This window comes from Sparus aurata, chromosome 12 (genome assembly GCF_900880675.1).
Source record: "Sparus aurata chromosome 12, fSpaAur1.1, whole genome shotgun sequence".
Taxonomy (NCBI): domain Eukaryota; kingdom Metazoa; phylum Chordata; class Actinopteri; order Spariformes; family Sparidae; genus Sparus; species Sparus aurata.
The window spans coordinates 5,703,220-5,725,329 of record NC_044198.1 but is presented as its reverse complement, the minus strand read 5'-3'; the positions used below and the strand labels follow the sequence as shown (position 1 = coordinate 5,725,329).

At 39.9% G+C, this 22,110-nt stretch overlaps 1 protein-coding gene across 1 annotated transcript; it reads left to right on the top strand.

The window, feature by feature from the left end:
- Nucleotides 1–1,353: 1,353 nt before the first annotated feature.
- parm1 (prostate androgen-regulated mucin-like protein 1) lies at nt 1,354–10,194 on the top strand. The gene is made up of 4 exons (XM_030434727.1): nt 1,354–1,465; nt 3,151–3,930; nt 7,857–7,935; nt 8,387–10,194. The coding sequence occupies exons 1-4, from the start codon at nt 1,432–1,434 to the stop codon at nt 8,454–8,456; spliced, it is 963 nt and encodes a 320-aa protein (XP_030290587.1). The 5' UTR covers nt 1,354–1,431; the 3' UTR covers nt 8,457–10,194.
- The last annotated feature ends 11,916 nt before the right edge of the window (nt 10,195–22,110 follow it).

Sequence of the window (22,110 nt, the reverse complement as noted above, 5' to 3'; positions counted from 1 at the left end):
ACATGTCACAGCTTACGTTTTCAATCGAACTGTATAAGTCCACAAGCAGGTCCACAAATATGTTATTCAAACTCAGATTGTTGTGTAGAAAAATCCTCAGTGTACTCTTATGCCATATACCCATGTACCACAGTCCAGCACACAGGTTCTACTTCAAGGCCCGACCCAACATCTGTGACCCAGTCCAGACCAGCCGTCATCACAACCACCACAGCTAATCAGCATCAACAACAGCTCTTTAAATAAGGAAGCTGTCTCTATTAGCTTAAGTTCCTCAGGCCAAAAGACTGCTAATACTGTAGGTCTTCACAACAATACAAAGAGTATACAGCCATGTCAGCATTTGAACATGCTTCCAGAGACATGCTAACTTATTGGTCTTTGACAAGTATAATATTTATCATCTCAGTCTAGCATGTCAGCAGTCCTTCAAAGCTTTAGCATTCTAACATTTGCTATATACCACATAAACACCAACAAAAAGTTCAGCAGAGTCTAATGGGAATGCTGTTAGGCTTTCAAAGGAGGGGGAATTAGGATCAGTAGCAGAGATATGGAGATTAAGTTTGGGAAACAGAGGTTTAGTAAGCTCACAGCGTGTTAACAAGATTTCATCACACTTCCAAATGCGAAGTCAGTTTCTGTGTAAGTCATTCATTAACTATTATGAATTTTTATTGAGTTTCATTGAATCAGAAATTATCTATATCTTGTAGTACTATTTATTTATGAATGTCTTTGCTGGTTGGGAGAAGCCCAGGCCACATTCTCAATGCATGTGCTGCTCTCTGCTGGTGAACAGTAATAGTTACAACAAAAAAGTTGTGGATTTATAATTGAATCAATCACAAATTCAAAAACATTACACACATATTTGCCCAGTTAAGTATTATATATATATATATATATATATATATATATATATATATATATATATATATATATATATATATATATATATATATATATACCCAGTTAGAAATATTTACAAATGTTACAGTGTTGAGGGGGTAAGGAAAGCGAAACAATAAACTTTATCATACAGTTACAGCATATTATATATTATAAGCACCTATAGGATTATTACTGAGACAATATTGAACACTATCACATACAGTTAGCTCAGTTAGCTCACTGATCATTTAAAGTCCAACAGAATTTGCGTCAATCTCTTCTAACTGTTTGTCACTTAAAATACCACTTCCTGTGGTCTTTGCTTAAGAAAGTTACAACTGTTTCATACCGTGAACGGGCCGCCCTGTGAGCTTTTGACTGTGACTCATACATCATGTAGCCTCGCCCCCCTGGCTCTTATAATCAGTCACCTACAGTCACAGGCAGCCACACACACTACAGCTGTCCACAGAGAGCACAGAGCACAGACCTGCACTTACACACAGGACTGTGGAGATATACAGTAAAAGGAGCACAATGATGAGGGTCAGCCTGCAAACTCTGATGGCATGTAAGTAAACTCTTAAGTAAACTTAAGTGCATGCTATTTTATTTGGTGATTATCCTTACAATCTAGTTTATTATTTTCATTTCTTTGTAGATTTCCCTTAATCTAAATCTCTTGGGGAAGTCAGAATATTGGGAGTCTCAAGATAATAAGATCAATGACAAAAAAAAAGCTGAATTTTAATAGTAAGTTGTGATATTTTGGCTCGGGGAGCTAAGCTGCTGTTTGTGTGAGGTAATTTCCTTTACACAACAACAGTTGACAGTATCTTTTAAGAACAGACTCATTTCCACCGGTTTACAGATGGTGTCATGAGTTAACATCACAATGGGGCTCTCCCTTTTGGGTGTTGAGGCTACATGACAGAACTTTTCTAATGTTTGATTTGTTGATGAGCACTAAAATCTCAATGATGAAGTACATTAAATGTTTCAAGTCAAGAGGATTTCTGTTTATATAATGTACCACAGATCCCATTTAACCTCAAGGGGCTTTGTTTCCACTGCTCTTCATAGCTTAGTGTCTAACTAAGACTTCAAGATCACTCATACTTGGACTTTGACTCTGTGGAGAACACTGTGCTGTTTGAATCCTGTGAGTAGTGTCTTAAATCACAGAATAACCTGCTATCAGTTAAATCAATTTTGAGACTTTCTGCCAAAGGAAGATGCCAAACAACAACAAGAACAACAAAAACTTCTGCAAATAATGTCCAATAGATTTACTAAGTGGCTTTCTCTCTGGTCTTTCTGAAGAGAGTAGATTTATACTCAGATGACAGGAGGACCTTCATGCGTCATACCTGATCTTTGCCCAGACTTCCTGTTCATTGAAACAGTGGTAATGAAACTATTATCACAATGTTAAAGAGTGAAAAACAATTCCTGGATCTGTCTCTTTATCTGGGTCTGAACCAAAAGTGAATGGGGTCTATTCTGGGCTGAGACCCATTCTCCAACCAAGTTTCATGCAAATATGTGAAGTAGTTTTTGTGTAATCCTGCTGACAAACCAACCAGCCAGCCAACAATAAACAGATATGAGTGAAAACATAAATTTCTTGGTGCTTCAAATTGCGTAACTGTCGAGCACAAATCAGCCATAACATTGTAACGGTAGCTAGCTAGCTAATTAGCTACCGAGACATCAGCCTGTCATGTCATCATCCGTAACCGGTTATCCCTTTCCATGGGGTCGCGGGGTTTTGCTGCTGGAACCAATCCCAGCCTCATCTCAGGGCGAGGGCAGGATACTCTACTCCCTGGACAAGTCGCCAGCTTAACGCAGGGCCCTCACTGATGAGCAACGTGGGGTTCAGTTACTGAACGTGGGGTTCAGTTACTGAACCCCACGTTGATACTGAACTTCAGTATCTCGCTCAAGGACTCTTTGACATGCAGCTCAGCCCAGCCCGGAGCTGGGATTTGAACCAGCAAACTTCTGATCACTAGTCGACCTGCTCTACCCGCTGAGCTACAGCCGCCCCGAGACATTAGCCTACTAACAGCAAATATTTAAACTCAATTTGAAGTGAACTTCAGAAAAACCTCCATTGAGTGGGAAACATAATAAAGGAGCTGCTCAAAGCAGCAAAAATGTCCGTCTTAGGCTCTTAAATGCATTTAAGAACGTTACTAAACTGTAAATATACACTGACAAGTAACAAACATCTTCTGTCTGTATTTGCAGTTCTGATGTTGAGCCATGCAGTAACATCTGGATTAGTGCCTAAACTGTTTGAAACAGCAATGCCCTCTTCCCCTCAAACTGCTTTCACTCCAACAGAAGCCAGCACATCGGGGAGCACTAGTGACTGGAACACTTCATCGATAACAGAAGCCGTCGCCACATCATCCACAAATATCTCAATTCAGAGTCCGAACCCGAGCACAGAAATCGCCACTTCCACTGCTACACAAACAGAAAGTTCCATCCCTGTCACCAGCACCCCCAGCACAAGCAATACAACCCCTGTCAACAACACCAGCACCCCCCAGAGTGAAAGCCCCACTGGTGCCACCACCAGCACTGATCATGGCACCCCTACCAGCACTGATCCTGGCACCCCTACCAGCACTGATCCTGGCACTCCCACCAGCACTGATCCTGGCACTCCCACCAGCACTGATCCTGGCACCCCCACCAGCACTGACCCTGGCACCCAAAGCACCAATTTATCCACTACACAATCCACCAACCTTTCCAGCACTACTGCAGAACCCACTACCAACACCCCCACTACACAACCCACCACCACAGATGCCTCCACCACCCCCTCTAAACAACCCACCACCGCCACCACCACCCCCGCTCCCACTACACAACACACCACCACCTCCCGCATCAGTACCACCACTGGCCCCATGACCAGTACCAGCAGCAGCAAAACCACCATCAGTGCCACCATCAGTACCCCCCGAACCACCACAGAGGTGCAGGAGCCACACAACTCCAAGGCTCTAAGTTCAGGTACGCGGCAACAAAACACTACCCTTCCTAAAACCATTTCCTTGACTAACAGTTTAAATGCTCTCTTGCAAGTTTTATAAAACTGATAAAGCTATGATAGTGGTTTCATAAGGCTGCACTGGCACTGTGGACGGTGGAGTTAAATGCTCACATTAGCATGCTCACATGGTCACAGTTACAATGCTGTCAGACTGATATTTAGCATGTGTTCACCATGTTAGTTTAGCTTGTCAGCATGCTAACCATTGCTAATTAGCACTACACACAAAGCTGAGGCTGTTTTTCATTTAACAGATAGCTGGCAAGAGACCAAAGTCTTGGAAATTTGGAAACTGAAGTTTATAGCTTAGAACAAGAGGATGGCAAATCATCATAAGTTGAAGTGAGCAATGAAGCTGTGTTGACACAGGGTTCATTTCTGTCTAAATGCCTACTTGCTGTTTGTCACTGGACTCAGCTTTACAAAGCAACTCAGCTGTCTGTCACTCATGGAGTCTGGTGTGCCTGTTACTTATTAACTTTTTTATGAAAGCATAATCAAAATATGTTCCCGGTAAACTATACAAACCCATTTTTTTCTGATTTAAATAGGATATAAATCATCTGTCCTTTAAAACCCTGAAGGTGAGTGTTTTTGCGTGTGTCGCACATACATTTATGGACACACAATCATACTTGATGGAAACTAATGAAGCACAGGTGATCACACCTCTCTGATTAAAGAGGTCAAATGTACACCGGCAGAGTCAGTGCGTCAGATTATCTGTTCTTCCTCTCTTTTGACCTCCTTTCAATCTGTGGTTAATGTGTGAACGGAACAGTTTCCTCTTTAGCTCTTTGTGTACTTTGCAGTTGCAGTTGCAGTCTTTTTGCTGGTGGAATAATTAAAAACAGCGGCTGTTCGAAGAAAAAAAACAGTCTGCCAGTTATTTTCCTATTTGTTGTATCATTTACAAAAGTGTTTCACCACTGACATTTTTTTAATGACATCTAATTGTTCTCACCATGATATTTATTGTGGCGGCAAAAGTCACTCGTTACAGACCTGTTAGTAAAAACTATGGGCTGAACAGGCAACCCTGGCATGGACAGTGCATAAGCTCAAATGAGAAACTATTTCCAAGTTGTATTCTAAGTTCAACCTTGCAAAGTCAGGTTAGGCAAGTCTTACAGCTCCTCACATCTACTGGATGTGTTGGTGTGGTTTGAGTTGTTTTTAGCTGTTGTCTAGTAACTGAGGTTGAACCTGGTCCCTCCTGTTTAGGAACTAATTTCCGTCACCAGGTACATCTGATAATACATTTGACTCAGAACTTTTATGGCGTCTCTCAGTGCCAGCGTTTTTTAACTTGACAGCTGCCAGGCAAGGTGACCCATTGGAAGTGTTGTAGGTAGGGTTGTAAAGATAACATAATGTGACCATGATACCATAGTCACGTCATGCCAGCCCCGGGTTGAGGTGACTGGCGTTGTTTCGAGAACTGACAAAAACGTGGTCCACAACTGGAGCTAGTTGTCGTGTGTGTGTGTGTGCATGTGATAGGACAAGCCATATCTCACCATCAGCTTCACCAGTACAATGGCGGGTAATGAAGAGAAACCAGAGTGTGTTGTGTCTCAGAATGTTAGCTTCTGACACAGTGTGAAGCTGAACAAGTTAAGATGCACATTGCCATTTTTTCAAATGTATTCTATTGTGTCTATTCTAGTGTTTTATTAATCCTGGTCCTGGAGGCTCCCTGCCCTGCATGTTTTAGACGTTTCCCTGCGCCAACACACATGATTCAAATGAATTGGTTGTTATCAGGCCTCAGCAGAGCTTGATGTCAAGCTGATCATTTGAATCAGGTGTGATGGAGAAGGGAAACATCTAAAACTTGCAGGGCAGACAGGGTAACTTCTTCCTATGCATATTTTTCCAGCCTTTTCCCAAGTTGCAAAGCTGTGTCAATAGAACAACCTATTTGGTCAGTTGCAGAACAAAACCAACACTGCAATATCCAGCATGTTGCCACTCCCAAATACAGCAGCTTGGTCAGTGGCCTTACAGGCTGGTTACACTGTACGATTGTGTAGTGCTTGGTGGCTGCTTTGCATAGCTGCTGCAGCTCCTGCCTGTTTACATGGAGTTTGCCTTTGATAATTATCAATAAATATGATAATGTGATTTTCCTTAACCCCTGTCAAAAGAGTAATGAAGTGGGAGGCAGGAAGAGAGGGAGAGAAAGTTAAAGAGAGTGCTGGGTTTAAGTTGCATTCTACTGATACAGACATTAATACGTAGTGAAATGCTGGTATGATGTCCATATGACTACAGGTTGTTTTCAATTCTATTTTTGCCAAGAACTGTGTTTCACAGTTAAAAAAGGCAAGACTCCGAATCTCTAGATGGAGTGCCTCTGCAGCCTCACTTGAGCCGTGCATGACTGCGCTAGTCATGCAGCCACTGTGGCTGCTCTAACCTGTTAACATGGACACCGAAATGAAAAGCGAAACATTACACCCCACACAAGCCCTGTTGACACAGGCCAGCCAGAGAAGTTTCCAACTATAACGCTCTGCCTCTGTCCAGTTAGATTTTCAAAACAAAGCTTTGAGACAACATTTTCACATACAAGGACATATATTATTTTTGATGGTTGTTACATTACACTATGTTACATTAGGTTATGTTACGTGGCGTCAAAACTGCCTGGTTAGGGTTAGCTGAAAACTACTTGGCTAGGTTTAAAAATTAAATCATAGTTTGGGTTAAAATAACTTTGTGCACTGTCGTGAGTGATGCATTTATGTCACTAATGTAATGTACGAGGCGTAGAGCTGCTAAGTAGGCTGTTGTATTTGATCAGTTGAGCGTGACGATGTGGTGCCATATCAGATCTTGTGGGGGCATTTGGTGGTAAACCACCAAACCAAGGTGTTGTGTTGCTTTTCCATTTCAGTAAGGAAAAAAATCCCTGTAAACAAAAGTCAGACACCAAGTCTGGAATTATTTCTGTGCAGTTAGTGATCTCTCGTTACGAGCTGATGATTGATAATCTACAGGAAACTGGCACTAATAAGAAGTTCTTTTGTTTAAGATAGGACATCAGATTTTGTCAGAGCATCCAAGAGTGTTATCAAATCCCTGGCATGTCTCCCCAGCTCGCTGTTGAAACTCATCAAAGTAAGCCATTACTTTTGTTGTAAATCATCAGAAGAACTTCGACCTCATGTAGAGTCATGGACAATGGCCTAAATTATGCTTCCAGGTGATTAGGAGGGTGATAGTGTGATTGGCTCTGTAACATCTCACTGACATGTACAAATCGATCTTAAGCAATTTGTTTTGTCCAGTTTCCAATTTAAGCTCAAAGGCCGGGTAAAAGTCTTAACTGATACAGAGTTAGAGATTTACCATCACTGACAGATTACAGTCATTCACATAGACAAGGGTTATCAGTTAAGGCATATCACGTTGGTTCTGATATTTTCCATAAGAAACCTTATTTCTTCCTATTAATAATAAAAACCTATTAACAATACATTAAAAAAACACAGTGACTGACAAAAACATGACGTTTGATATGAAGTATGATTTCAATTTGACTTTAAAGGTACCTTCGACAGAGCTGGGCAGTTAATGGAAAGAAAGGAGTAATCGAGTGCATTACTTTTGCTGTTGCTTAATAAGTAATATAAATACTCTTTCAGTAGATAATATCTACTTAGTAACTGGTTAGACTTTTCAAGTATACTCTCCAAACACTGGTGACAAACACGCGGAAAATAGTGGGTTTAAATTTAGGAAGTCTTGTGCAAAAGTTGAAAAGAACATTCTGAATAAATAAATAAATGAAGGGTAGATAAATGTGTATCACAGGACTAAAACAAGGTGTCTCTCTCTCTCTCTTTTGTTCTTTTTGCTCTTCTTTCTCTCTCTCCAGGAAGTGTTGCAGCCATCGTCATTATGTTCATCATCACTGTTGTCCTGGTGTTAGGTGGGCTGTACTACTACAAAATACGGTGAGTCCAGAGTTCAAACTAATCTCCTACCAAGTACATAAGCATGCTACTGTTAATGTTCCGAAGCCTGACTGAGGGCATTTTGTGGGAAATAACATGACAGATTATACTACAGTGAACTAACTGAAAAACATTTTTTTTTGTTTAATCGTTCCGCTTCTTAGCCTCACAGAGCGCAAATCACTGACTTTAACCCAGTCATTTGAAGGCATCGTTTACCGAAATCACAAAAACATATTTTCTCACTACTTATTACTTACATCTATTCACTGATTATGATAGAATTTTATTGGTTAGGCAAAATATATGTATTACCGAAAAAGCAGTCCTTTAAGTAGCCTTTGTATATAAGACTAGTTTTATCTGAACATTGTTATGCCAAATATTAGAGTAATTCCCTGTAATAATTGTGTCCTCATCTCTTACTCTATTTTCTCAATTTCCTCTCCAGACGTACATCATATGGACGTCTTTTGGACAGGGACCATGGAACCTTCCACAACCCAATGTATGACCCTTGAATCTTAGCTTTCGGACTGGAATCCACGAAACCTCTAAGCCAAAGGCCGGAGTGTGCTATAGTGTGTCCGTAATGAGTTCAGAATGGTCACATTTTATCACTGTGACATACAGCCTGATAACTTCATTGCGCTTAGTTGCAAAATGCTAAAGTAGTGACAGTGACATTTCTACTGATCTGTGTTCAGGTAACCTCAGGTTATAAAATTGCACATTTTACTCGGGTAGCTTTTCATCGGCTCTGGCTGCACAGACACCATGCATGAAAGGAGGCAGGTTAAAATCACAGTGGCCACAAGCATGTTCACCAGAGGTATCCTGAATTGTAAATTATACGTTTTCTGTCTGACATGTACAAAATAGATCATATTATGTTAACTCAACCGGGGTGTTTTTTTTTAAAAGTAACGAAGCTAAAACACAGCAAGTGTACAGAGATAGCTTAAAGGTTCAGTATGTATACATTTTCAACCTGTTGAATTCATACTACAAACAAATAGGGGGCAACAAGCACAAGAGTAAATGCTAATGGCTGCTAACTGTAGCTGTTGTTAGCTAGTTAGCTCAGGTAGCAGTGCAGTTAGCAGTCTTATTAGCTGGTTTTGCCTGGACTGGGAGTACCAGGGAAGTGTCGGTATTGTTTTTACCAGTTTGGAAAGCACTTAGAGGGTAATGCAGCATGGACATGGGTGCCAGAACCAGAACTGGGCTTGTGTGCACTGGATCAGGGGTCAGCAGCCTCCCAATTTTGAATCTTTTTAACAAAAATGTTTACTTATTACACTTTTAAGGCAGTAGGAGTAATGATAGGTGGGAAGAACCTCACTGACAATTTTCAAAAATAGGGCCCTTAAATTGTGTGATTTACAAAGAGCATGCATGAATCGCAAATAATGTATAGTAGATCTTTATCATGACAGAAAATGTGTTTTTTTTAAATCATGGATTGTTCTTTTAGGCACCTGTGGAGCTATTTTCTTACCTAAACTGTGAAATTAGATTTCTGTCGCTAATGTAGCTAAATGTTCAGATTTTCGCATTTTCACTGACCTAATTGTAGCTGGCAGAAAACATTGTAGTTTTGTAACCAGGAAAGTGAAAGCTGAGGCTTGCTTGCACAAAATGTCTCCTATGAGCTGGGAAGTAGACTTTTTAGACAACATAAAGAGGTATTGGCAGCTAAGGAGACTGCTTTGAGAAAAACTTTACAAGGGGAGTGATATCTCTTGCATTCATCCTGCTGACATGGCCTTGAGCAAAACACTGAATCCTTTCCTGCTCTATGAGCTGATCTGCTGCTGAGCCTGACTTTGACCTCCCTGTGAAGAAAACAAAAAACAAATGTTTTTTCATAGCAATATTCTAGAATGAAACTAGAGATTTTAGAAAAATATCCTAGAAAATCTTATTCACATGTACAGGACCTCCCACACCTGATCAACTACTGTTTATATGAGTGTGTAATGTGAGTATTTAATTACATGAGTTTTTTGTATTACTGAATGTTGTTATTGTGAAATTCTCCTCATGTTTCAGTATGACTTCACTTAGCTGTGCTAAGTAGCTCAGCCAGGCTGCAGTTATGATAGTGATTTTAACTCCTTCAGTATTTAATATAGTATTTTCAGTTTACATTCAGGTAAAGAGTGATGTGACTGTTGTGATGCTCTTGAATGAATTTATTTCTGTGGTAAGATTGTATTAAATTGTTTATGCATTAAAATTGATTGAATAATGTGAGTCCCTGTTATGGTCATTCAGAAGAAACCCAGAGAGATAGTTTACATGTATTTACAGTATATTTGGGCTGAATGATTAATCTAGATATTATTGAAATGGCCAAGTGCAATATTCAAATCTCAATAGCTGCAATTTTCTGTGAAAGATTGAATAAAAATTAAGCATTGTGGTGCTACAGAGATCTTCCGGTCTACAAATAATATTCGCCAGACATACAGGAACATGCTTGGTGGTACAGACTTCCAATCGCAACAGCTTTTATATTTTCAGTAAAAAAGAACCATTTCCACCTAAATTTTGACTTATATTGTGATCACAGGACCTCAGATAACTGCTAAATGATTTTTATTATTGCATATCGTTCAGCCCTAGCTCATACTCAAGGTTCAAAGGTTCATTAAATCGTCATTTTACAACACAGGGTTGCACACCAAAATCTTAGTTGCAGTCCCTTTAAGCTACATAAGAAAAAAAAAAACTATGCTGGAGTGTTGAGGATGAGGTCAGGAGTCTCACAGCCTAAGGAAAAAAGCTGCTCTGTAGTCAGGTGGTACATTGCAGATACTTCTGTATCTTTGCTTCCTTTTTACTCAAATCAACAATCAGCTCCTTGATTTTGCTCATGTTTAACAGTAGATGATTCTCTGTGGACCACTCTGCAGGACTGTTGATTTCCTCCCAATATGAACTCTCGTTTCTGTTTGTTATGCGGTCATTATTGGTGCTGTTGTCCACATACTCCACAATAGAGAATGTCTGGGATTGTCGTCCTGAGTGTGAAAAGTAGTCTTGGGTGTGAAAAGGAGGGGGCTGAGCACACAGCCCTGAGGTGCTCCTGTGTTGAGCACTAACCTAGAGGAGGTATGACTGCCATTGTGAACTGTCTTGGGGTCTGATTGTAAGACAGTCCACTATCCAGTTGCAGACTGTCGTACTCAAGCCCAGCGTGAAGATTTCCAGATTCCTGAATCAGCCTGATTGTATTGTCGGTGTTGTTATTGCTGATTTGTGTGAATACTGAGTGGAGGGCAGTGTATATGACATCCTCTGTAAATCTGTTGGTTCTGAAAGCATACTGGTGAGGGTCCAGGCTGGCAGGGATGTTATCTTTGATGTGCTGCAGAACCAGTTTCTAGAAGCACTTCATCAGGATGGGGGTTAGAGCCACAGCAGTAGTATTAATAGTAATAATAAAAAGACTAGATACAGCAGACTTACAAGTACAAAGATGATGGTGGCTGTCTTGATGCAGGCGGGGACAGTCTCCTGAGAGATTGTGTATTTATAATATACACAATGATGAGTTGCATGTGGCAAAGAGAAGCACACAAAGGCGTTCATATGCCATATTTAGCCATGTTAGCTTCTTACAGGGCACTAGGGACTGCTTTGGTCTTATCTTAACAACTGGATGTACTGCCATGAAGTTTTGTATTGACTTGCCTGGTGCCCACAGGATGAACCATTCCAACTTCCGTCATCCTCTTTCTTTGCTCCTAGAAATGTCATGACAACTGTTGGAAGGATTGTCATATAATTTGTTACAGGCATTCATATTCCTGACAGGATCATTTGAGCTTAGTTTTGTGATCTCCTTTTCTTGAGTTTGATTTATAGAAAGACATCCCTATAGCACACCACTACTTCTTTTTTGTTTGAATTGATTTGCTTTTTGTCTCCATTTTGTATCATTGTACTCTGAATTTCTGGGTTCGACTGTCAACTCTGGTAAAGTGTGATGACCTTTTATCAGTTTTTTGACACTTTGCAGATTAAACAATTGCTAAAGAAATAATCAACAGATGAATCAATGATGAAATTAGTCATTAGTAGACAACACATGTATAATACACATTTATGTCAAGACAATTGAATTATAACTTCTGGAGTGATAAAAAAACATGATTTAGGAACATAAACATGGTGTGAGAGAAAAGAAAAGGCTCACATCTTCCAGCTCTGTATTATCCACCATAGCTACAGTAGCTATCATAATACAAAGGCATGATAGCAGTATCAAAAACATGTGAAACAAACAAAAGGATAAGACAACAGTGTGTGTGCGTGAAACACACATGACTCCTGAGGTTCAGCGCAATGTGTTTATCTCTGCTCCTCAATGGGATGTAGAGCCTTTATTAGTGGAAGCTTTAATAACGGTCCTGCCATCACTGCCCTCCCATCCTAACTGCTTCCATTCCTCCTCTTCCTCAAACCCTCTACATTGAAATCCTCCTCTCCTGCCCACGCTCCTTTTCTCTTTCCTTACTTTACCCCTCACCAGCTTCCTCTTGTTATTTTTCTAACCTCCCATCTTTCCTTCATCTCCACTGAGATTCTTAAATTGTCAACTCCAGATTTGTAATTTAGCAACTGAACTATTTATTTTTGTCTTTTGGCTAAAACATTCATGGTGGCATGTTCCTAAAAGACTGTAGTGTACAATGAAAAAAACACCACAGTATAAAAATGCTTCAATGTGAGGAAAGGTCTCGTATTCAAAACTTTGCTTAGAGCTAAACAGAAGTATCGTTAAAATATGCTAAAGTAGACAGACAGACAGACAGACAGAGACCTCCTCCTGCTTGAGGCTAGCAGCTCAAGGCTACATAAGCTTTCTATAAGCATTACACATCCAACTCAATGAAGTGTTGTTTCTTTGAATTATGACAAGGAAGAACAATGAGCTGCTGGGGGAATTATCCATGGGACCTTCACCCTGGCAACCAGGAAGAGTCCCATGAGAGACCAATAGTCAGTGGTGACTGTTTTCAGGAAGTAGTTATTTCAAGCGAAGCCATGATCTTTTCCTAAACCTAACCAAGTAGTGATGATTGTTTTAAGGAAGCAGTTCTTTTAAGACAAACCACACTCTTTATGGTAATGTAATGTAGTTTTGGTGCCTTTATTCTGAAAATGTATATACATGTTTGTTGTTACTATCTCGACCACATAAGGGACCATCGCAGGTTGGCAGAGTATATGATGCATGAGGGCCTAAAAGTATTTTTTCCCTAGGATCTAACATTGTTAAAGAAGCCGCTGTAAACACTGGATAGATTTTTGATTCTTACAACCCCTTAGGAAATTACTATTTTCAGAATTTGATCCATTCAGTCCAGTAACATCTGTAGAGGAGCTGCACGTTGAAATCATTTTATCCCCATATAGGTTAGCAGAAAGCCACACAGGAAGTTAAATGTCTTGGCCAGCGGAGGTCTCTTATGCGCATGCTCTATGGGCCCCACAATTTTAGAATTGAGAAGTCAAGCTTTGTTGGCTTCATGCGCCACTGAGCAGCTTTTATTGGAATGAACTGGGCTCAGCCTCTGATGCTCTATCCAGGTACCCCTTATGGTAACCCCATTAGATCCATGGGTTTGGCTTGATACCGGGTTGGCCAATATGTCTGCTTGCCTGCTATACTACTCTGTCTATTTCAAGAATTTTAAACCTGTTGTCAATGTTATGAAACAAAGACTAAGATAATTTATGATCACTTGATTCAAGTTAATTTGTATTCGAAACATTTTTAAATTATCACACTGGGCTAGAAACACTCAAATTCACTTACTGGCAGATGTCAGAAAAGTGGCCAACATTAGCCACCATATACCAAACCAAAAGTGTATTTATAGCAGGAATACACCTGTGTGTATTGAATTGAGTAAATGGGGCTTCTTTTTGCTCATGAATCATACTTTTTTCTTTCTAGGAGAAGGATTGTGATTAGGGCTGTCAAAGTTAGCGCGTTAATAACGCGTTAACGCAACATCCTCTTAACTCCGTTTTGTTTTTAATGCGCAATTAACGCTCGGTGTAAAAAAAAAAAAACATTCATTGTATGATATACGGCAGTCAATGGCACCTGTAGTCTTGATCCAGAGGGTGGCAGAAGAATAAGAAAAGGAATCAGAAGAAGAAGAAGCAGGGTTGGTGGTTCGGGAAAAACACTGTGGACTGAAAAGCAAAAGCGAGAGGAAATTGAGAAAGGACTTATGAACGGCAAATTCACTTTCAAAACACTGCCAGATGGTTCGGTCGATAGGACAAAAGTTATCTGCACGTACTGTCGACATGAAATGAGTTACCATTGAAGTACGTTGAGTCTCAAATATCATTTGCAAGCCAAACACATGGCAGATGCAGAGAGCCCACCGCCCCCCCCCCCCCCCCCCCCCCCCCCCCTCCCCCCTCGCCAAAAGCTGACATCACCATGTTTTGATCCCATTTAGGGTAAGGGGATATTTTTTGAGCCTTTTATTTTCCTGCATGATTTAAAGTATTGAATAAACATTTTCATAAAGCAAGCATATTTGCCTAACCCTAACCCAAAAATGTGCCAAAAAAATTGTGATTAATTTGCGATTAATCGCAAGTTAACTATGGACAAATTGCGATTAATTGAAATATTAAAAATTAATCATTTGACAGCCCTAATTGTGATATTTCTTCTTTCCAGTTTTCAAGTTGCAGACTCGCTTTGAGACTGAGATGTTAGCAGTTTGTGCAGGATATAAATACGTGTGCAAAGTTACTATTAAGTATACATGTACATATTCCTCCCTGACATGTAGCCTGGTTCAAGAACACATGCAAAGTATTATAATATGAAAAATAATCAAATAGATAGAAGTACCTCAGAAATGCACACATTTCCACCAGTGGTTCATCACCTCTTTATTTGTCGTCATTACTGGGCAGCAGCAGTAATAATAGAGGGAGCAGATTCTGATGCTGCACTGTTATTATCAGGCCTTAAATACTCGGAGCAGTGTGTGTGTGTGTGTGTGTGTGGTTCTTTATAATTACACTGAGGGAAGGGCGGAACTCTTTTTTACATTAGAAACATCTGGATAGCAGCGCTCCAAAATTATATAGTGCACCAGGACTTTTACTTTGAAATTTAAATGTCAATGTTAAAATTATGTAACAAATACAGTTCTTAGAATGAGCCACTGTGTCGGGTCTTGAGAGTAGATATGGTACAGTGCAGTTATATGTCATTAATTGAATACAAGCAAAGATACCAAGAGGAGTAAGGTTCTCACAGGCTGTCAGTGACACTCTGACAAAATACTGCACAGTTGTTGTGAAATATGATTAATAACCACATGTGTTACTTCAGCTTATTCACTGCCCTCGATATACAGAGACGGTGTCAGACTCTGAGAAACAGGAAGAGGCCTTTCTCTCTCTCATTTTTCACTTGCTCAAAGCGCACAACTGTTTGAAACCGCAGTCTGACAGCATGCAATATATACAGGATGACAGAGGCAGCTCCCATACTGCAGATATTCACTATCTAAAACTATGATACCTATTCCTTAAATACACATTTTACAGACATTACCTTATGAATAGCAGAAACCGATCTATCAGGATAATAATCACTTCTCTCAAAAAGGATCAGTCACCATACTTACACAAGATTTCAAAATCAGATGGAAAGAAGCAACTTATTTAGTATTTAATAAAACAAAACAGTGGTGGGTCATTTAACCCTAAGATTTTCATATAAAGTGTAAATATCAGCTCCTGTATTTTGTCTGTGTGATACATGCTTTACAGTTTCAGAGGAGCAAATGGAAGAAGAGATGTGGTGTTTTTAAATGACTTCCTGATCCAAGTCCATAATGAATAACCTCACCAGTTAATGCCATATATAAAATGCGATGCCTGTTTCACAAACTGAAAACATCTTTTTTTAACCTTAATCTAAGTGTTTCATTTTCATAATCCTAAACACACTCCTGATGTGATAGCTGGAATCCTTGTGGGACATTCCTGGACTTTGTATTCTGCATGCAATCCATCCCGACCTCCTCCGTCTGACTACAGCACAGCCCGTAACAGAAGTGTTTCATTCAGTGAATGAAACGCGGTGCAAGCACAGAAGACCCTCATGATGAGAGTTGCAAAACATTTTTTAAATTATAATGATAGAACGTTATATAAGCTGAAACATGTTTCTGTTACAATTTGAAACCTTTACCACACAGGAAGCATTCTTGAGGGGCAATAAAGCCTATCCCTGGTCTGATAACTTCAAAACCACACACACCTACACATACACCTACTCACACATGCAGTACGATTGCCAACGGACTAACAGAACGGAAACTTTTTAATTGTACCACCATTTACATGGAAAAAGCAGGTTGCAGGTTTCACTTTCTGCCTCACTGAAGTTTCACCGCTTGTGGCTTTGTATTTTTTCATGCGTGACTTTAGCATAAATGAGCTCTTGCAAGTTCCAAGAGAACACTTGGGAGTATAAAACATTTCATGTCCTGTTTGATAGGGCTAAAACTACATTGTAGTAAGTCTTAGTGTGGGCAGAGAAGCAAATCAAGCTAAAGTGAGAACAGCAGAGTTTTGGTAACTTTGTTATCATATGAAGTGTGCCAGTGTAACTTCACTCCTGTTGGGTAGTCTGAATTCATCTAAATGTCAGTGGTGATGCTGTGGCAACTAAAAAAGGCAGAACTGCAAATTACCTGTGGGGAGGTTTTTTTTGGTTGATGAACTGAAACAATTCTGGTTTAGCAGTGCAAAGCTGTTTGGTGCACTATAGAGATCTAGCAATTCACCCAGATAAGCTTACAGAACACTGGTCCTCTTTAAGTAAAGCACGCTTTTGAGACTTTTTTCTATTTCTGTTCTTTTTTTAAAAATAAGTGAGAAAGTTCTGTCAGCAACTCCTGATGCCTTGATCCTTGATTCACACAGAAGCCTATCTCTTCTATCAGACACAGTGATGGACAACTCAGAAACACAGCTGAAACACTTCCTGTGTGAACATGCTGTGTGGGATTCCCCATCAAGTTAATTTTGACTCAGAACACTGTTGGTATATTCGGCACAAATTATAACAAATATCACCATAAAACTAAAACAAAAACTAACTTACATTACTGCAATTACTTATTATAAGTTCAGTTATCTGATATCACTATTCTGAGAGATGTCATGGTGTGCAGTGAGCACAGTGACAACAGACACGTTTGGCCTGTAATCAAGTTACATATGGAATCAATGTTAATTAGTGACAGCTGATATGATCTGTTGCTGCACATGTTTTGATTAGCTGTGTATTAACTGGAGAAGCTGTGGTCAGCATCTGCTTAAAATGTATGTATGTGCGAAACGCTTGCACTTCAGAGCCTGGCTGTAGTAAAAGGAGAACAACACTGCGACACTCGGGTGGACAGAACATAGCTGAGTACAGGACGTATGATTTCCAGGCGTCAGTTAATAGAGCGCTCTTTCCATTCATATGTCCATGTTTTTTGTGTAGTTTATGTTTTTAAGTTCATAAGAATATTTTTTGGTATTCAGAACATGCATGTGATTTTTGTCAGTGTGCTGGGTTAAGAACGTGACTTAAACAAGTATCCGTACAGGTAACCTACTTTTTACAAGTACGAGGATAGTTCTACTAAAATGAGTCAATATCCGTACTTGTGATGAGGAAAATACTTCATAGGGTACAGAAGCAGAGTGAAGTGTTGCAAAACAACTTTAAAACTTGCAAATGGTTCTCTGCCTTTTAAGCTTGTGATCAAAAACACCGATCTGAAGACCAGTTCTCGGGCTGTCCTGTAAATAATGTTCTCATTAATAATTAATGGTAGTGGTTAGTTCACAGCTACAGTCTGGCTATTCCTGGCAACATTTGGTTTAAGGACCACCTGTTTCAAGTATGGAAACGGATACAGATAAATTAGTTGGTTGAACTGATACAAATAATGTAGTACTAACTAATCCCTACTTGGATAGGTAAAATTCACCCTGCTGTTGATAGGTCACCTAAAGTGTGCATACAAAGACAAAGATCATTCATTTGAACAAGCCAACCGTAAGTGGCATCAAAATATTCATACAGTGTTTTTAGTGTGTTGTGAACCATAATTCATAGTTCCCATTGTAACCAGAATATAGTAAAATGCATCCTGTGTAGTAAATTGAATTGTATGCTTCCAATATTACTATTGCCACTCATGCTACAAGTTTGATTCAATATTTGGATCTAATAAACAGAATTTGGAGGAAGCAGGTCCTTCTTCCATTACTGTATATTACTAGAGGTTGCACATGACTTGTACCACCAGTAGATGTCACTACTCACCAGGTTTTTCCACAGTCAAAATGCAATACAGAGACCTAGACAGATGAGGTTAATAATAAAGTCCTCTGTGTGTGCGTGTGTGTTCTTGTTTTCCTAATTTGTGAGGTCTCGAAACTGGGAACCCTCTTACAGTCTGGGGTCTGCCAGCTTCACAGGGACCAAAATGCTGGACCACATGGCATAAATCATTAAAGTTTGGGCCAAAGACTTGAGTTAAGGTAAGGGCAAGAGTTAGGTTAAGAATACAGCTCCAGGAAATTAATGTAAGTCTGTGTTAAATGTGAGGAAATGGAAATGGATGTGCATGTGTTTGTGGTCCTTGTGGGGACCGACCCTCTGTTTTCTTCTGTCAGGTGGGCTGTACTTCTACTGCTTCTCTTATCAGAATCCAGTCATGATCTGGAAAGCAAATAAATCAATACAATCACGCTCATTTGTCATGGTGTTAAAATAAAGTTGACATTGAAGTGGAAGATACTTTTAAGTCAATAAAGTAAAATATCATCTAGTCTCGCTCAACAAAGGCCCCCACCATGGCTGCTAACTTGGCACAGAAAAGGTACTAATAATAGTTTTATCTGAGAACAGGCCTTCAGTTTCTTTATGTTCATGTTAAAAGAACGCATTGTGCAATATTTATTTTAGAAGTTACGCACGTGAGTCAATTGACGGCATACATTTTATTTTATACAGCCTATACTTTTCAATAAAAAAGGATTATAAATGTACATGCTTTGATATCATTCTTATATATCCTGCACATCATTTATAATTTTAAGCTCAATAAATTCAGATAGGTATTACCAGAATTTCAAAGATTTGTCCAGTAAATTGAAAACCTGGCGGTTAGGGGTGGTTAATCGGTGCAATTTCCCGATTTGATTCGATTCCAATTATTGAAGTCTCGATTTGATTACAAATCGATTATTGATCTTCCATTTAACATCAGTCAGCTGCTGAATTATTTTACTTATCTTTTGAGTAACACCTCACAGCACCTTCAATATTGTATAGCATAACTGTAATATCAAAATTATTATTTTCTAATTTGTTTTAAATGTAGTGTTTCACTGTTAAAAGAAAGCTGCCAAGCTCAGCAGCCAGACTCATGTTAGAAGCATTGTTGGTGACGAGAACCAGGGCGTGTCTGTCTATTCCCCACTCGTCTGCCATTGCTTTGAGAAACTCACACATATTTGTGCTTGTGTGGCTATCATCCATAGCTTTCGTCTGAAGTACGTAGGACATTAGCTTCCATTAACTGCTGACATAATGAGCTGTAACGGTCTCATATGAGACTGTAGCTCTGGATGTCGAGGCATCGCAGGTTATTGCTACCCTGTGAGCAGAGTTGAGGGACACTTGCACGGAAAGGCTTGTCTCCTTGTAAAGATTTGGAATCGATTTAAGTGTGAAAAAGCTCCGGGATGGAATAACATATCTTGGCTCCAGACTGTGGACCATGTAGCGGAAGCCAGTAAGAGGAGGACTCCAGTTTGTATTACTATTTAAAAAAAAAAAAATACAATATTGTTTTTTTAAATCGATTTTTGGAAATGTAATAATCGAATCATAATCGTCAATATTATAATCGCGATTAATCAATAATCGATTTTTTTCACCACCCCTACTGCCGGTCACGTTGTCCGGTTGCCAATATTTTCAAGCGGAAACCCTGAACTAGACAGGTTAGTGAATTTAGGGTTGGAAGCTAGCGCTAGCTATCTAATGTAAACACAGGCTGTGCATTGCTGATTGTCCTTTAGCTGTCTTAGGGTTTGATGAGGGTTAGCTAGCTAAGTTGTTTTCACTCAGGTACACGTTGAGGGACAGGAGGTCAAGGCAAGTACCTGTTCTAGTGCTATCGGGAGGGCCAAGTGTCACCATGTAGCAGCCCTGCTGATTTGGGCTGAAAACAATTTAACCCGCACGGATGTCGAGTGTGTGTGGAAGAGGGCCCCGGCACCCAAAACAGATGAGGTCACAGCGAAGAGGGTGTCTGTGATTGCACCTTCCACATCTCAAGGTCAGTACTTACATTAATTCAGAGTTATCAATCATGATTGCAGTTTTATTATTACAGAAAAATCATGATCCTAACCTAAGTTCTCTTTGAATACTAAAAGCTAAGCCCTGTCTGGCTTTAGTGTTATAAATGAATGGTGATGTTACTGACAGCAGTTATGTGAGATAGGAGATGGTTTCAAGTGAGAACACTGTAATCTATTTTATTAACCCTTTTATGCTATTATTTCAGCTGGAACTAAACTACCTGTCACCCAGGAGGAAAGAGAATGGACACTGAACTCCTTGGCACAGCTGGGCCATTTTACAGGTCTGGGTTGGATTTTGGCACCAGAAACACCTCAGGTTTGTCTTCTGTCCTTTGTAATTTTGATTTGTCACGTCCTGCTATATCAGAGATATGACAAGTACACTACATTAAATCATTAGCTAAGTTTGATTGAGTTATCCCACCACACTCCATTTTCCACTGATGATAAATTCAATTTGACATACCCATAGATATAAACCATTGCAAATCAGACATCAAACTGTTCACACTTTGAATGTATTTTGTTTGTACTGTGTTGCCAAAAAACATATGTGGTCCATGTCTTACTGAACAACATTTTCTGTCGAGTTCATGATATTTGTCTGTTTTACTTCAAATTTAGACCGTCCCTATCAAGACCTTTGATGGGGTAGTGACCAGCCCAGGTTATGGCAATGCAGAGGACACAGCTCTGTATGTGCTTTCATCGCTTTCTGTCAGCCCACAAGAGAAAGAAGCCATTGGGAGAGCCACAGTTGGGCAAACTAAGAATGCCTTATGGTAATGATACATACAAAGATGGTCTTTATTGATTTCAGGTGTACACAGCATTGACTACCTTTCTCTCAATTAGTGCTGGAAACATCCCTGTGTGCTATATGGACAAAATGCACCTGTGTTGCAAGTGGCATGAGGTTAACTGTTATGGTTTTTCTTTAACAGGATGGCATATCGCCATAAGAGAATCACAGCCAGCAACTTCGGTTTGTAGTTGGCAGCAGTGAAGCGGAACTCTTACCCTCCTTCGTTATTCAAAACCCTGCTTGGCCAATACAACCTCAACCAAGGATCTCATGTAAGTGGTGGGCACTAAGTGATTTAAATTGAAGCATACGTCCATACATATAATTGTATGTATTAGAAAAGACTAAATAAAAACATGAATATACAAATAATTAATAATACTACTATGTCAATGTTATGCCTAGAGTATAGGAATGCATACTACATCCAGTCAGATTTTGTAGTATGCAAAGCCACCACTTTTGTGTTGTTCAGTATGGACGTATGTGATACGGAATGCAGGGATAGTCTTCAAGATTACACCTTTTTCTTTCCCTGCCCCCAGGCTTGTAATTGGGGAATCCTCCATTAGCCAAAGGCAAAGCAGGAATACATGGAGCTCACTGGCGTGACCATCCAGGAGAGGGGAGTGTTCCTTTCAGACAGCGGCCTGCTCAGTGGCTCTCCAGATGGGACGGTGGCTGATGACTTAGTCATTGAGGCGAAATGTCCCCATTCAGCACGAACCAAAACCAACCTGCAGGCAGCGGAGAGAAAGGACTTTTTTCTAGAACTGGATGAAGTCACTGGCTTACTGAAGCTCAAGCAAACCCACAACCACTGGCATCAGATTCAGGGCAATCTGCACCTGACAGGAGCCAACAGTTGTCATCTTGTGGTGTGGACTCCTCTTGACCTTGTAATCCTGCTCATCCATAAAGACCCA